Here is a 13,831-nt window from a genome sequence, read left to right as displayed (position 1 = left end):
CCCAACCCAACCCAACCCAACCCCACCCAACCCAACCCCCAGTGAAGGCTGAAGAGGAGATGGCGTAGGCCCCAGGATAAGCACACTGCACGTTCCGCCTCGGGAGACAGTGCACAAGGGAATTTCTGCACGCCACCCCTGGCCTAGGCATAAAGAATAAACAAGAAGCAAGAAAACAGCAGTTGGAGAAATTCAGGGGAATGCCAGTGGAATTGCCTTCTCCTACACAGCCTCTATGGTTTCTGCAGCACTAGGACAACACTGAAATTATTACCAATCTCAGGTTATGGAAGAGCAGGATCCCTAGTCTAGATGACAGCTTTGAATACTAGCTTCTGAAAACTCAGGTTACTACAGAAACCTTTCAAAAGGAGGCAGATGAGAATGGCCTGGAGGAAATAAAAAAAGTTGCTCTTAATCTTTTCAAGTACTACAGTACAGCTACAGTACTTAAAAATCCTCCTCCCCCTTCCCCACAAAATACCTCACCCTTTGCTGGTAATGCCTTCAATTTCATCCAAAAGCCCTTTGCTGACAACGTGAAACAGTCCTTGACCCTACAAAAGGCAACTTTATAATCGTGAAGGAGCTTCTTGGAGACTCCAGGACCAGGGAGTGTTGGCGGTTACCACGACAATGTCAAACAAATACTTGACCAGTTCTGCATGCTGTTCCTGAAGCACAAGAAACACAAGGTAACAACTAGCAGTTTATTTGATTCCCATTAATAAATACCATTTATTTCTAATCTAACTTCTGAAAAAACTCAGTTCTGAATAAAGTCAAGATAACAGCCTTGTAACTGTATGAGGAAAAAATATTCTTAAAACAAATTATTTTATGAAACTGAAGCCTCTTGCTGAGGAGACTAAAAATGAACTGATTTGGCAACCTATCTAAAAAATTAAGGTTAAATGCACAAGTTCATGAGGGGCAATCCATCTCGCATCTTTAGGAGCAGAAATATGAATTAAGTTATTCTTCCCTTTGCAGCACAAGACACTGACTACTTTCCCACATTCTGTTTCTTCTCCCCAAAAGGCTTCTTTCAAGGCTTTAACTTTTTATTTTTTTAGTTTTCAGGTTGAATAGTGTCACTAGTACAAATGTGTACAAACTGCTCACATACAAAAACCTCCAAATCCTTTATTAATGTTTTCAGGATGTATGCAGTACATACAATTAACATTACACCAGCTACAGGAAGTCCTCTGTTGCAAGAGGTACCTCAAAACAAGTATCCCAGAGCACCAACATAGACACACACACACACAGAGACACTACAAAATCACTTTGAAATTATTTTCCCCCCCCCGCTTTTTTTTTTTTTCTTTTTTTTCTTTTTTTTTTTTTTTCTTCCTCTTTTAACTTGACAGCTAGGACTTCTGAGCCATTGGAGATTCTGAATGAGGCAGATCTAGTGCAGTGGCACTGGTTTAAGAAGGCTACTTCAGACACTGGAAGGTCAGAAGAACAAGAACTGACTGGGGTAACTGAAAGCGGTGTTGTTTTCAATGCTTTGAAGCACAGCTGTCTGGGTCGATACCTGTATGTCAGCCTCTTGGTGTCTCCTGCAGATTCTCCCACCTTACAAGTGTATACACAGGTGTATACACACTTTGTGTACGTTTACCACTAAGCTGCAGAGCAGAAGGAGAGCACTGTCCATCACACATTGCATCACTAGTTCCAATTAGTAGGCACTGACACATCAGGAGGGTTAAACAAATGGGACTGGAAAGACTTTAAAAAGGGATGAGCCTGAGAGAAATCTTTGTTCATTATGACACAACAGTGACAATCCCTTCAGGTCACCAGGCTTCACATGTCCATCTGTTGCCATCTGTTCCCTAAACTCATCCTTTTTATTCAGATGCTCTGCTTAAAAATAAACCCAAACTACAAAAAGGTTCAACTCCATTCTGTACACGTTCTCCATTTCCAGAGTCATTATTCTGGCTTTAGACCTTCTCCTTTCGCTTTAATTTGGACACTTTCTTGACAGTTCCGTTCTTGTTTAGAAGCTTCAAAACACGATCCTTGTGATCCAAGACCTTTAGCATGGAGTCTCGAGCCTCATTGATTTGATCCATCACAAGTTTACACCTCTGCATATTCCCCTGAAATGAAACACTATCGTCATTAACAGCAGACGGTGCGATCTGAGCAATCGCTGTACCTTTTCCTAATAGCACTTGTAACGGATGACACTAATAACGCAGAAAAAGTACCTATGTGGGGTTTTTGTAAGCTGTTTTTATTTTAAGCTAGCTTTAGCTCTTGCTAAGCACAGTAGGATATTTTATAATTAAAGCAGTTCTGCTGGGTTGAGAGGCCACAGGAGCCTACCTGTATCAGTTCATTGATTCGGTGCAAGTCATCATCGGTCGCTGCCTTTTTCTTAGGAATGAGTCCCTCCTGCAGGGCAGTCAGTCTCTCATACACATCGTGCTCCAGGTTTGTCTAAAAGACATTAGCACTTCATGAGAAGGTTCACCACTAGGCCAGAGAACATTCGCCCGCATTAAGAAAGGTACACAGAGAAGATGATAATCCATTCCCCTCTCAGCTGCTCATGTTAGTAATTCAGAAGATGGAGCCTCTGATGCAGAGTGTGGCACTATCATTCTTACTAACATCCTATTTACAGGATTGCTCCACTTCTGAACAAACATGGACCCTAACCAGAACTGTTTCCCCTGTTTCTCACAATGCTATTCCAGGAATGCAGAGGTTTTGGGGAGTTTGGTGCTAGAATGCAGAGCACCTACCTCACCCCCAACCTGAAACAGAAGCATCCAGGAATGTGGATCAGTGCTGCCTCCTCAGATCAGCCGCACCATCCCAAACAGACGCTTCTTCAGACCTGTGCATCAGCAGGAGGAAGTTGCCAATTTTGATCATCTGTACAAAATACATCAGCTCTTATGTCTGGATCAAAACCAACACTCTAAGTTTCCAAGCCACTTATGCCACATTCCTGAGAAAGGGGAAAGCATGTCCCACTCCCTTTGGGCACTACACACCAGCTCCTTTACGGTATCCCAATGTCAGATGACCACGTACTGAGTTTGTAAAAACATCCTCCTGTCTTACACAACTCCGTGCTCCCCCACGTCGTAGGAAGCTGGCAAGCCCCATTCACCTACCAGCTGTAGTAGCTGTGCTGCACAGAGATGGACCTTCCACCCTTGTGCACGACAGGATACACCCTTCTGATTGGCAATCTCCTGTAGCATAGCCTTCTTCTCTTCTGTCACCGGGAAATACAAAGATATGTTATTCAAATTTCAGGAGACCACTGGGCCTCTCTTCTCTAACAAAAACATTAACCCAACTCTGGCTCTCCATACATCTTAATAAATCAGAGTAAGCAATATTTTGATTCGGATAGGAAAAGAGCTACTCATCTGCCATGTATCTGATTGCTGCTCTTGCTTATTAACAGGTTATCTGTATTTCCAGAAAAAATATATCCTGTTTTATTTTCCCCTCATTTTAAAATGGTAGTGCTCAGTGTTTCAACACCCTGCACAAAAAAGGAAAGGGTCTGTCCTTTACCACTGAAATACATATCTACTCCCTTCTTGATGTATTTACAAAGTTGGGAAAACTCAACCGCTTAAAATCTCTTAAGATGTTATCTAAAAAGCCTAAAAAACAGTACCTGATGTCTGTTTTCCTCATATTGAAAAAAAACCCCAACTCTTCTTTAAAAGCCCATTTGCCCATTTATTAGTTGACAAGACTAGTTACACTAAATCTAGAATGTTTCTCATTAAATCTGCAAGTTTTTTAGGTAGTAAGAAAATCTGAAAACTAAACCATAGCATATCGCCATAGCATGTCACTTCTTTAAGGATTACTTTCTCTAGTAAGTTTCTATCACTGTGCATAAATACATTGCTCAATAACTGTATGGTTTTTTCTTTTACAAAATTACAGCTAGCTCTATGTAATGTTTTTCCCCTCTTTTCTTCTCTACCATGACAGCAGAAGAGATTTAGGCAAGATCTAGATAAACAAAGTCATTAGCTCATTTGATCAACCCTTGTCTTCCAAATTGGAATTAAAATCTTTTTGTGGGATTGCTTATCAACACTAGCTAGCTAAGAATGCTCCTAAGACATCGTTATCAGGTACACTGAAGTGGTTCATCCTGAATGAATGAAACTGTCAAACTACAAGAAGCAGACTGACCTTTTACCCGGACATCACTGTATCTCTGGAAGTGGTGGTACGCAGCTTTCCAAGGATTGCGATAATGACGGAGCAATGTGATAGGCGGCCTTGGACGCACAGGGACATATCTGACACCTTCTTCATCTACAAAAGGATCCAGAAGAACTCTGTTATTATCATCATGAAGCAGGTGAGTGCAGGAGATGAGTATGACACAAATGCCAGCAGGAGATTGGTAAGCACTACTACATGTAAAATGATGCTCTATGTGTCAAGAAAGGTCATTTTCCCTGAACGTCACTATGCAGAGTGCTGAGAAACTGATACTTTGATTCTGTATTATTTATATTTTCAAAGCACGATAATGACAGAGCACCTTCTATGAGAAACAAAAGAAAGCAGAACTACAGACACTTGCATAGGAAAAAAGACATTAGAGATGACATTACCTATATACTCCTTTGGAGGAGACTTGCGCTTCTCTGCCTTCACCAGCAAGCTTTTGGCAGTGGATTTCTCATCATCAGTGCTGTTTGTTTCCATCATGTCCCCTTCCTCTGTGGAGATGACATGCTGCTGCTTACGGGGTTTCTTCCTCGGGGAGGCACCAGGTGGCAGATCACTTGGAGGCATTGAAAGGTTGTTGGCCAGCAACGCCAAAGATGGAGACACAGTACTCGTAGTCAAAGGAGGGACTGCTGAGAGGAAGGAAAGGAGAAAACCCAAACCATCAGTAGTGTAAAGGTAACACACTAGCATTGTTTGAACACTACCTCCAACAGTAGTTGCTGCTTCAGCGTTGTGAGGAGCGTGGACTCCACTGTATGTGTACTGTATGCATAGCTCCATGTGTGCAGAAGACCAGATATTAAGCAAGCAGCAACTGCCTACACTCTAAGATATTTAGTGTCTCGTGTACAAGAGCACAGAGAATGAGAGCAGAGACAATTGTCCCTCAGTTCCTTCACATTCAGAGCTTTAGCTGAATGCTATAAAAAGGAATCCACACCAACATCCGCCTTGTGTTACTGTAAAAAAAGGTACCCTTGTATGTCTGCCAGCACAGACTACAGTCAATAGCAAGTAAGTCCCTTTCCTCTTTTTAATGTAAGTAGAGAGTCACATGCAATCAAATCGGGACTGCGGCTCTCCTTGCAAGAGCCTACTTGTACTGCCAATTTAACAGCACTGTACCAGTAAGTTAATACTCTGATACTGGGCAGCACAGCAGCAGGTAGTTTGAGGGAACACTCCTTGACATTCAGAGGGAAAAGCTCAATCAGCCATGACTAAGGCTGCAACAAAAAGTTTCTAGGATGGGATCTCTTGACAATTTGGCATACTCACAATTGCCATCAAGAGACAAGAGAACACCGAAAAGCCTAATGCTACCCGCCTGTGCTCCAGAGACATCTGTAGCAAGCAGCTTCTTCCATCACAGAACAATCTACAGCTTTAAGGAGAGTGATGAAACCAACAACTAAAGCAGAACTCTGATACCCCATAACCCATGAAAGTGTGATGCATTCATACCATTTTGCCACTGTATAGTGCCTGACCTGAGATCCATAAGGATCTGAATTTTATTGATCATACCCTCTGATAGCAACTATGGCCAAGCTGGGTAAGTAAGGCAATATAATGAATATTTTTTAAAGTTCTAGAAAAAAATATTCATGAATCACAGATGGGCCCTGTGAAGTCCTACTCTGGTCACTCATTCTTCACACACAAGAAAGGCCCTTCGACCTGAACAGTAGGATTTGTGAGAAACCTGTAATTAACTTCACTGATTCACAATATATTGGTACTGCTGCTCAGCGTTTGCATTTTACACAAGAAATTCACAGAGACTTTTTGGAGTTGGATCATTTGAACATGAACAAAGCAGTCACAATAACAAGCGATTGAATGGGAAATTAGGGAGAAGGCAAAGAAGAATTTCATGATTAATCAGGCATAGGGGAACCCTTTGACTGGTATTCTGTGCTACCATGAAAGAGATGCAGTTTCATTTTCAGGATGGAGGTGCTGAAATCCTCCTAATTTCTACACTGTCTCAACAACAAAAGAAACAACCTGATGATTAACAACCACCTACCAGATACTGGTCGCATTATGTCCATAGGCTCCACTTCCTCTTTGATTTTTATCTCTGGTACCGCAGGACCCAACACTGCTGACAGGGCACCGCTCATGGTTGATGGAGGAGCGGGGGCTGCCACAATTGTGGTAGAAGTTGGTGGAGCGGCTGCTACAGCTCCTGGAATGGTGGACAGAGCTGCTGCCGGCTGTGAAGTGGGACTGGCTGCTGCAATGATTGTTGGAATGGCAGAGGGGGGTTGCTGGGAGGTGGGGGGGACAGCAACGGTGGGCTGCTCGCTGCCTTGATTAGACACTGCCTCCATAGACACAGTAACGGGAGTGGCCATGGAGACATGAATTTCAGGTTTTGGCTTGGCACTGCAACATAAAAAAAGCAAAACAACCTGAAGTTAACTGCATCTCAGTCATGAGCACCTAGCACAAAGTGAGTGAGCTGAGCTGGATTCAGACTATCCAGTTTTTCCAGCACTCACAAGTAACACCTGGCTCAGTAATGTGTTTAACAGCAGGAGAAGGTGTCATCTCAATTACATTTCCTCCTCCACTCCCTTTCTAATCCTTTGTCTTTATTATAGATGCTATTTTTTTCCACTCACTGTAACAAGCAAATCTAATTCCAGGTAACTTCAAAATACTTGTAAAAGGATCAAGACAGTTTCACAACACAGACAAGAGGAACTTTTATGCAAAGCTGTACTGCCCTGCCATCCTCTGTTTGCAAGAGCTCCCACTGTGGCTAATAGTTATAGAACAATAAATTGTAAAGCCACTGAACTCAACTGAAGCAGGGTAGAAGCTCCATTTACCCTTCTTCAGATTTAATTTCCAAGTAGTATAGAAAAAAAAAGTTTCAAGGCCTATCCTTTACAACAACAAAGGGGTTTTTTGTTTGTTTCTATGAAAGCTCATAACCACAACTTTTAAAAGGCTACTGCCTCAGCTTCACAACAGCAGAACTAGTCAAGTCTGTTCAAAGTTATCATACTGACAAATTCAAAATAAATTAAGGAAAACACTCCAATAGCCAGAGAATACAAATGAAACAAATATAATGAAACTAGTAGGATGCAGTTGATTGTTGCCAAAAGTCTTACCCAGCAGGCCTGGGTGATCCAGATGTGCTTCGCATAGTACTCTCGACACGCGTGCTAGCTACTTCAGGTGTCTGAGGTGGAATCAGGCTTTTCCGGACTGCCAGCCTGTAAGAGACAGACAGATCGAAGATTCCCACCTCCCTGATGCAAAATCAAATACTACTGAGAGCAAAGGAATCGGCCCTCTCTTGCCCAAACCAGGACAGGAGTTATAGCTCTATCATTGCACTCCGTGTTCAGTATAACTGATTTGCTAGAGAAAGAGCCTTGTTTTACTTTTCAAATTAGAAGTTATGTTTTACTGTCTTTAAAGATAAATTATTAGTTGATCTGGCCTAGTCTCACTCCCATTTAGGGCTTCTCCAAGAATGACAGCTTTGGTGTCATCCTGCTAGTCAGAGCATCTCACCGAGACTGCCAGGCTCCAGCAGTGGACAAAGGGAGGTCTGGCCATGCCACTGTCCTCCACTGCTATTTCAAGACTGAGCAAATCATCTGGAACTGAACAGTGCTCAGACAGGCATCTGCTCCGTTTAGTTGGACTAGACTGTGTCAAAGCCTGACTCCAAGACCTCAAGCCCTGAATGTGGATGTTAGGCAGCACAGGGCTGAACACAGAAAAGTATTTTAGAGACTATTCAGTCTCCTGTGGGGCTGGAAGTCAAGTTGTTGTCCAAAATAATCAGCCTCTCAAATAGAAACATTCTTTACTGGTCTACCTCTGCTTCTTTCATTTCAGTTTTACAGCCTGCAGCTCTTCTACCTTAAAAAAGTTTCCACTTATATAAATAAACATGCAAGTTTAGTCTCATAGGACACATCAGTTCCAAACATTTTCAGTCATTAGTCGGAAGGAAATACATTGTAATGCTAAAGCTGTCTCCTGCCTCTTTATTCAGGCATTTCAAATTAGACAGACAACAGAAAATATTTTAAGAGTTTAAGTTACTCCCTCCCTTTTTCCTAATCAGATTTCACAGCAGGGTACTAATCCTGTCCTTTCTACTCATCCACATATTTTTCCAAGAAAAGCACTGAAGACAAAGCACAGAATTCTAATTTTAGTAGATTATGAACTCTTTGTTTTTAGTACACTATGCAAGAAAGCCTCAACTCCACTTTCCCTCAAAAGGTCACTTTCAAGAACTAGGAGACTGCTGACTGAATAATCTGCTAGAACTTTTCTTATCTCCACTGAAATGATTCCATTTAGCCAGGCTAGATTGCGCAGAAGTGTCTTTCACATGTCATCTCCAATTCTACTCACCCATCCGTGGTTGGTTTCTTCCGGAGGATGCTCGGGCGTGGGGAAGAGCCCTGGGCTGGTGCACTGGCACTGGCACTCTGGCTATGGGTTTGCACAACTGTAGTTGCTGCAGAAGCTGTGTTGAATGTGTTGCTAATAGGATTGGCTACAATGGTGGCTCCATCTGCCAAGACTACTGCTGGGAAGGACGGACATTGACACAGCAGAGAGAAGAACAGATACAGAGGGGGAAAAAGCAGCAGTTACTTAAGGAAATTTGAGGGCAAAGCAGGTGTTTGCAGAGCGCAAGTTGTCCACGTCCCTCAATCGTTAACTGCAGTGCTTTCAGACTATTTTGTAAGCAATACCTTTGCTACAAGCAATCTGATTACTGAACCTTCAGCAGGGAAGATGGAAGCTACCTCCTGCCTAACAACTGCTGCTAGGGAAATAATCTTTTCCAGAAGAAATGGAAAACACAGAAATTGCTAGGGAGATCACCAGCACAACTAGGTCAACGGAATAGCACTGCTGGTAGAGTCTATGTGGCAATACACGCCACTTGTAAATAAGCACCATCGGCTGTGTTTATGTTCTGACCTTCTGCCAAAGCCTGTTTGGCCAGCTAACTGATGCAGTGCATTTAGACAGTCGGGAAGTCACCACACAGTATGGCTGCCAGCTTTCCAACAGCATATTCTCTTGGTTGCCATATCCCATTTCTTCAGTAAGTTGTTGGGGTTTCATCAGACCAATCATTTCCAATGAAAGATGGTTTCTGTCACAGTCCAAGATCAGGTTAGCAACTGCTGAAGGTACTTGGCCGTATTTTAGTTGCTACTGTCATCTAATGTATAGCCAGAACAGTTTGGAGAACATCATTTACTTGTAAATTACTTTTCCCACAAGGCCTTCCTGAAGAGAACTGTTTAAGCTCAGGCACTACCAGTCTCTTCTACTGAAGTAACCCATTCAAGGCTACCCACCCACTGCACCCAGTACACTTGAAAGAAACAAATTAAGAAACAGATAAAAAATATTTGCTGGGAGAATACGCACATGAATGTATTTAGTGGCCACTATTGGACCACAGAGACTATAAAAAAGATCATTAGGCAAACTGAAAAAAAAACCACAAAAAAAAACCCCACGCCAAATCTGTAGGACAGCAGTTCCATTGCTCTGACCAGGTCCAAAGCGCAGACTTTGCTGGTTGCTCTTACCTGAAGTCTTGGCGTCAGCTTGTGGCTGCTGAGCACTGATGGGCGCTGGCTGCAGTCCCTGTGCACCAATTGGTGTGGCAGGGTGGAGTCCTTGTGTCCCGATGGGCGCTGGCTGGATCCCCTGGGCGCTGATTGGTGCTGGCTGGATCCCCTGCGCACTGATGGGGGCCGGCTGGATGCCCTGGATGTGCCGGGCGTGTGAGGCGTCTACAGTCATCAGCTGCATGGGGTTGAGGTGGACAGTGGAGGCCACTCCAACGCCCGTCTGAGCTGTGATGGCCGAGTTGGGCGCCTGGGCTGAAACTGTGAACAGCAACACAGACACCTCATCAGCCTACCCAGTGGGTCGCCTCGGTTCCCCCTCGCGCTGCTCACTCAAACATTTACTTTCAAAAACGATTTTGCTTTGAAAAATTTATTTGCCAGCCTGCTTCTTGCACTAATAAATTTAAGTGGAAAGACCAGATTGTCTGCCAGAAGAATGAAACATTACTGTTTATTTCCGTTCCATTTTCTATTTCAAATTGCAACAAGGGAAACGATCAAGTTTAAGTCCCACTTTTGGTTAGACTCAAATTATATTTCTGTACCTAGCTTCCAGTCTCAGAAAGCTGTGCACTATTTTTGCTCGTTATCTTATTTTACAATGCTTGTAAGTACCAACACTTTGCATTTTCCCTGCTTTAAAAAAAAAGAATTAAAAAAAAATCACAAGCTAAGCAATTTCTTTTCTAAAGACAGTCTTTCCACAGAGCTTATCATTGCATCTGTTAAAAAATACCAACCCTTTGACTGTACAAAAGCAATCAGAGACTCAAATGGAAGTACCTTAAAACAGGGCTTACTTCCTTATCCCTTTTCCCAAGCCACATAGTCATTAAAAAAAAAATTCCTTAGTGCAAGTGGACAAGCTGTTCTGAAGTTAGTACAATTTTATCTGACTCAGAACAGGGCTTGTAACTATAGGCTGGATCCCACAGCTAAAACAAACACGAAATCTTCTTATGGCAGAATGATGTTCCCAATGAAGCACCTGTTCCGAGAAGTTCAATTCATTTAATTGAATTTACAGTTCTGAGCAACTATGATTCCATCTTTCCAGATCTACTATACAGCGCATTACATTTCTCCCAGGCAGCATTTAACGATGTCGTTAGACTACCTGCAGTTCCTGTATCCCCAGATTTCCAGTCTTTACTGAACAGTACCACTATTTCTGCAGCCATACACAGAATGCAAGTGCGAACTTGCCAACAATGGACTTGCTTGCTAACAATGGAGAGCCCTCTCATCACAGAACAAGCTGTTTTTCTCATTGTCACAGGATTTCGATCAAGTTCTTGTGCTGACAAGACACCCTAAAAATAGCTGTCAAAGCCCTGAAATCTGGCACCAGGTCCCTGAAAATGGCTTCTGTATAAAGTATGGCACATTAATTCTCTTAGTAGAACACCTTATGTGGAACACTCTTGTTGCAGAACTTTCTATCCAACAAAATCCTTTTGGGAGACTATATAAACACAACCAGCATTTGGAAAGCCAAAGCAAACATTCTTCCTCAAAATTCCATATTAGCACTCCTAAGCTCAGTGACCTTTTTAAAAGTCTCCTCTGCACTTTCATCTAAGCCCTCAACTGGCTGTGCTCAACACAGGTGCACAACCCTCCTGATACCCTGAAACCTCTGCTTTGAGTTATCACCAGTTATTGCCATAATCAGTACCTTCAACTGACACTTCAAGTCAATTTAACAAGCAAAAGGTCTCTGTCAATGAGCACCTGGTAAAGAACCTACATCCGTTTTTTTTTTTAATTAGCGTTAGCCTAATCACCCCAAAATGCTACCAAAACTGGAAATCCTGATAGTCTGCAACCATGTTCTATCAGGGGCTGTGTAACCACGCCTCAACCACAGCTGCCAACACCAAGTACCACCACTTACCCACACATTCTCCTTTAAAAACTTCAGCCAAAGTCCGAGGTACAAAAACCCCGCACCTGTCCCTTTTGCAAATCATTTCATTATCCTGAAGCCCACCTCAAATCTGGACATGGCAGTCAGGACTTTTCACTGGAATTTCAATGACAGAACAGGCCCCAGTAACTCTCAATTCTCATAACTCATCAAAACTCAAAGTGCATACTTTCCCATTCAACAAATGGGCTTTGCTACCTCCAAGCCCTTCCAAATTCCCTTATACTGCTGAAGGGTAATATGCTGCCAGCAGATATAGATGTTCCATGAAAATCCAAATTGTATGTATTCCTAGAGTTTGGACTGTGGAGATTATCACATCATAAAGAACAGTCCTAAATGACTCAAGTTTCACCTAAAAGCACTCCAAATTTTGTCACAGAGTGACGTAAGTTTGGGTTGACTATGTGGGCTCACAGTACACATGATTTTTTGACTATCTGCAAATTATTGCAACAGTTCAAACACATTAATTGCTCCACTCCTTTAAATAGAATACTAATGCAAAAGTGTGCAATGCATCCGATTTTTTCCATTTTTGGTTCAGGTTTCTCTCTCAAACTGCACACTCATGTGGAAAGAGATTAAAATGGGCTTGTCAGAACAGCATGGAATGAAGATGCATCAAAGAGCTAGTTTGGAGGAGTTGAACTGTTTTGATTTGTAGAACCCAAAAGTTTTACTTAGAGAGATGCAAACCCTCGTACATCAAATGTGAACTCCTGAGAAAACTGTTATTAGCTGTGTTTAGTACCTCTGAAGTAGTTCAACTCCCCTTGCCCATGAGTTTTACCCTCAGCCAACAAGTCATCAAAGACTTGTGACAAATTGTCAGAATCAAGCATAAAACCCTCTTAGCTTCTCCCATCCCTAAAGCTCATACATATGCTAATAACTGAACAAAGCCTCAAAGTCAGCTTGCTCCAAATTTTGTCTTACCTGGATACTGGCGAATGGTGGACACTGAGCTGGTGATGGGGGTGTAGGTGTGCGCAGTCAGAGGATAGGCAGAGGGTGGGTATGTCGGTAAGAAATACTGGAACTGGACAGGCACCGATTGCCTACAGGCATCAAAACCAGCAAGTATTATACACACCATTTCAACAGGTCATGTTCAACCCCTGCCTTTGGGCCACTCCCCGAGTTTTGTAATCTCAACAGTCATAAACTATCAAGAATCTCAACTATCATGATTAATTCAAAATTACCAAATCACCCCCATCCCATGTTTTAAGACATTATTTCCAGCATTATCAGAACCTAGAAAAGCAGCAAGGCACTCAAAATCTACTCACACATACTCTACTTCATAGAGCTGTTATTTCCTCACCTGTTGTCATTTCTGGTTTCCATTGCTACTGGGTTTGGAGATGCCCGGTGACTGGAGAGGGGTATGAGATTACTCCTCTCTGCTGTGTAATCAGACTGGATCCGGGGAGAAGTATGTGTGATTTGCTGAGGAACCACTTTAGCTGTATAAAGACAAACATGTAATCAGTTAACAGTCAACGGAAAAGTTGGTAGACACTGCAAAAGCAAGATTCATTATCCTGGGAAAAAAACCCAAAACAATACCACTCCCCCTCAAATTAAAAACCACCCCATCCAGATGATTTCCTATCCACAGCGATGGTATATTTGCTCAATAGGAAGAAACAGCAAGGGAAACACAGCCTTTTCCATCAATTTATACCAGAATAGAAGAACATTATACGTGCATATATAAGTTTTACTGACTAACAGATTAAGTTACTCCAGTGCTCAAATGAAACGATTTTTTTTTCCCCGTAGGATCAGCCCAATCCTTTCTGCTGTCAACTTATCCAAGTTTTCAAAGCAGAACTCGACAGAGACTAAGGAAAAGGAGATCATGGAAAAGAAGTATACATAGATAGAGGCCAAGAAAAGAATGAAAACACCTACAAAAGCTTTACAGGAAAGACTGACGTATCGAGGCACAACTGCACACCTTGGAAATTTATGGCAGGGGAAGAAAATAAAAGAA

At 42.4% G+C, this 13,831-nt stretch overlaps 1 protein-coding gene across 1 annotated transcript in view; it reads right to left on the bottom strand.

The window, feature by feature from the left end:
- Nucleotides 1-1,627: 1,627 nt before the first annotated feature.
- Nucleotides 1,628-13,831, bottom strand: part of SAP130 (Sin3A associated protein 130) — a 16,846-nt gene continuing 4,642 nt past the window's right edge. The window contains exons 7-17 of the mRNA XM_029085700.1: nucleotides 13,157-13,298; nucleotides 12,766-12,887; nucleotides 9,852-10,154; nucleotides 8,650-8,824; nucleotides 7,383-7,487; nucleotides 6,284-6,645; nucleotides 4,632-4,877; nucleotides 4,201-4,326; nucleotides 3,150-3,253; nucleotides 2,350-2,463; nucleotides 1,628-2,120 (exon numbers count right to left, since the gene is read on the bottom strand). Coding sequence (XP_028941533.1) covers nucleotides 1,962-2,120; nucleotides 2,350-2,463; nucleotides 3,150-3,253; nucleotides 4,201-4,326; nucleotides 4,632-4,877; nucleotides 6,284-6,645; nucleotides 7,383-7,487; nucleotides 8,650-8,824; nucleotides 9,852-10,154; nucleotides 12,766-12,887; nucleotides 13,157-13,298 — 1,958 coding nt within the window. The 3' untranslated portion in view covers nucleotides 1,628-1,961. The remainder of the gene's footprint in view (nucleotides 2,121-2,349; nucleotides 2,464-3,149; nucleotides 3,254-4,200; nucleotides 4,327-4,631; nucleotides 4,878-6,283; nucleotides 6,646-7,382; nucleotides 7,488-8,649; nucleotides 8,825-9,851; nucleotides 10,155-12,765; nucleotides 12,888-13,156; nucleotides 13,299-13,831) is intronic.

The sequence above is a fragment of the Antrostomus carolinensis genome, unplaced genomic scaffold, assembly GCF_000700745.2.
Source record: "Antrostomus carolinensis isolate BGI_N321 unplaced genomic scaffold, ASM70074v2 scaffold34876, whole genome shotgun sequence".
In the NCBI taxonomy this organism is placed as follows: Eukaryota; Metazoa; Chordata; class Aves; order Caprimulgiformes; family Caprimulgidae; genus Antrostomus; species Antrostomus carolinensis.
Note: the sequence above shows the minus strand (reverse complement) of the source record. Positions and strands in the feature narration are given on the sequence as shown.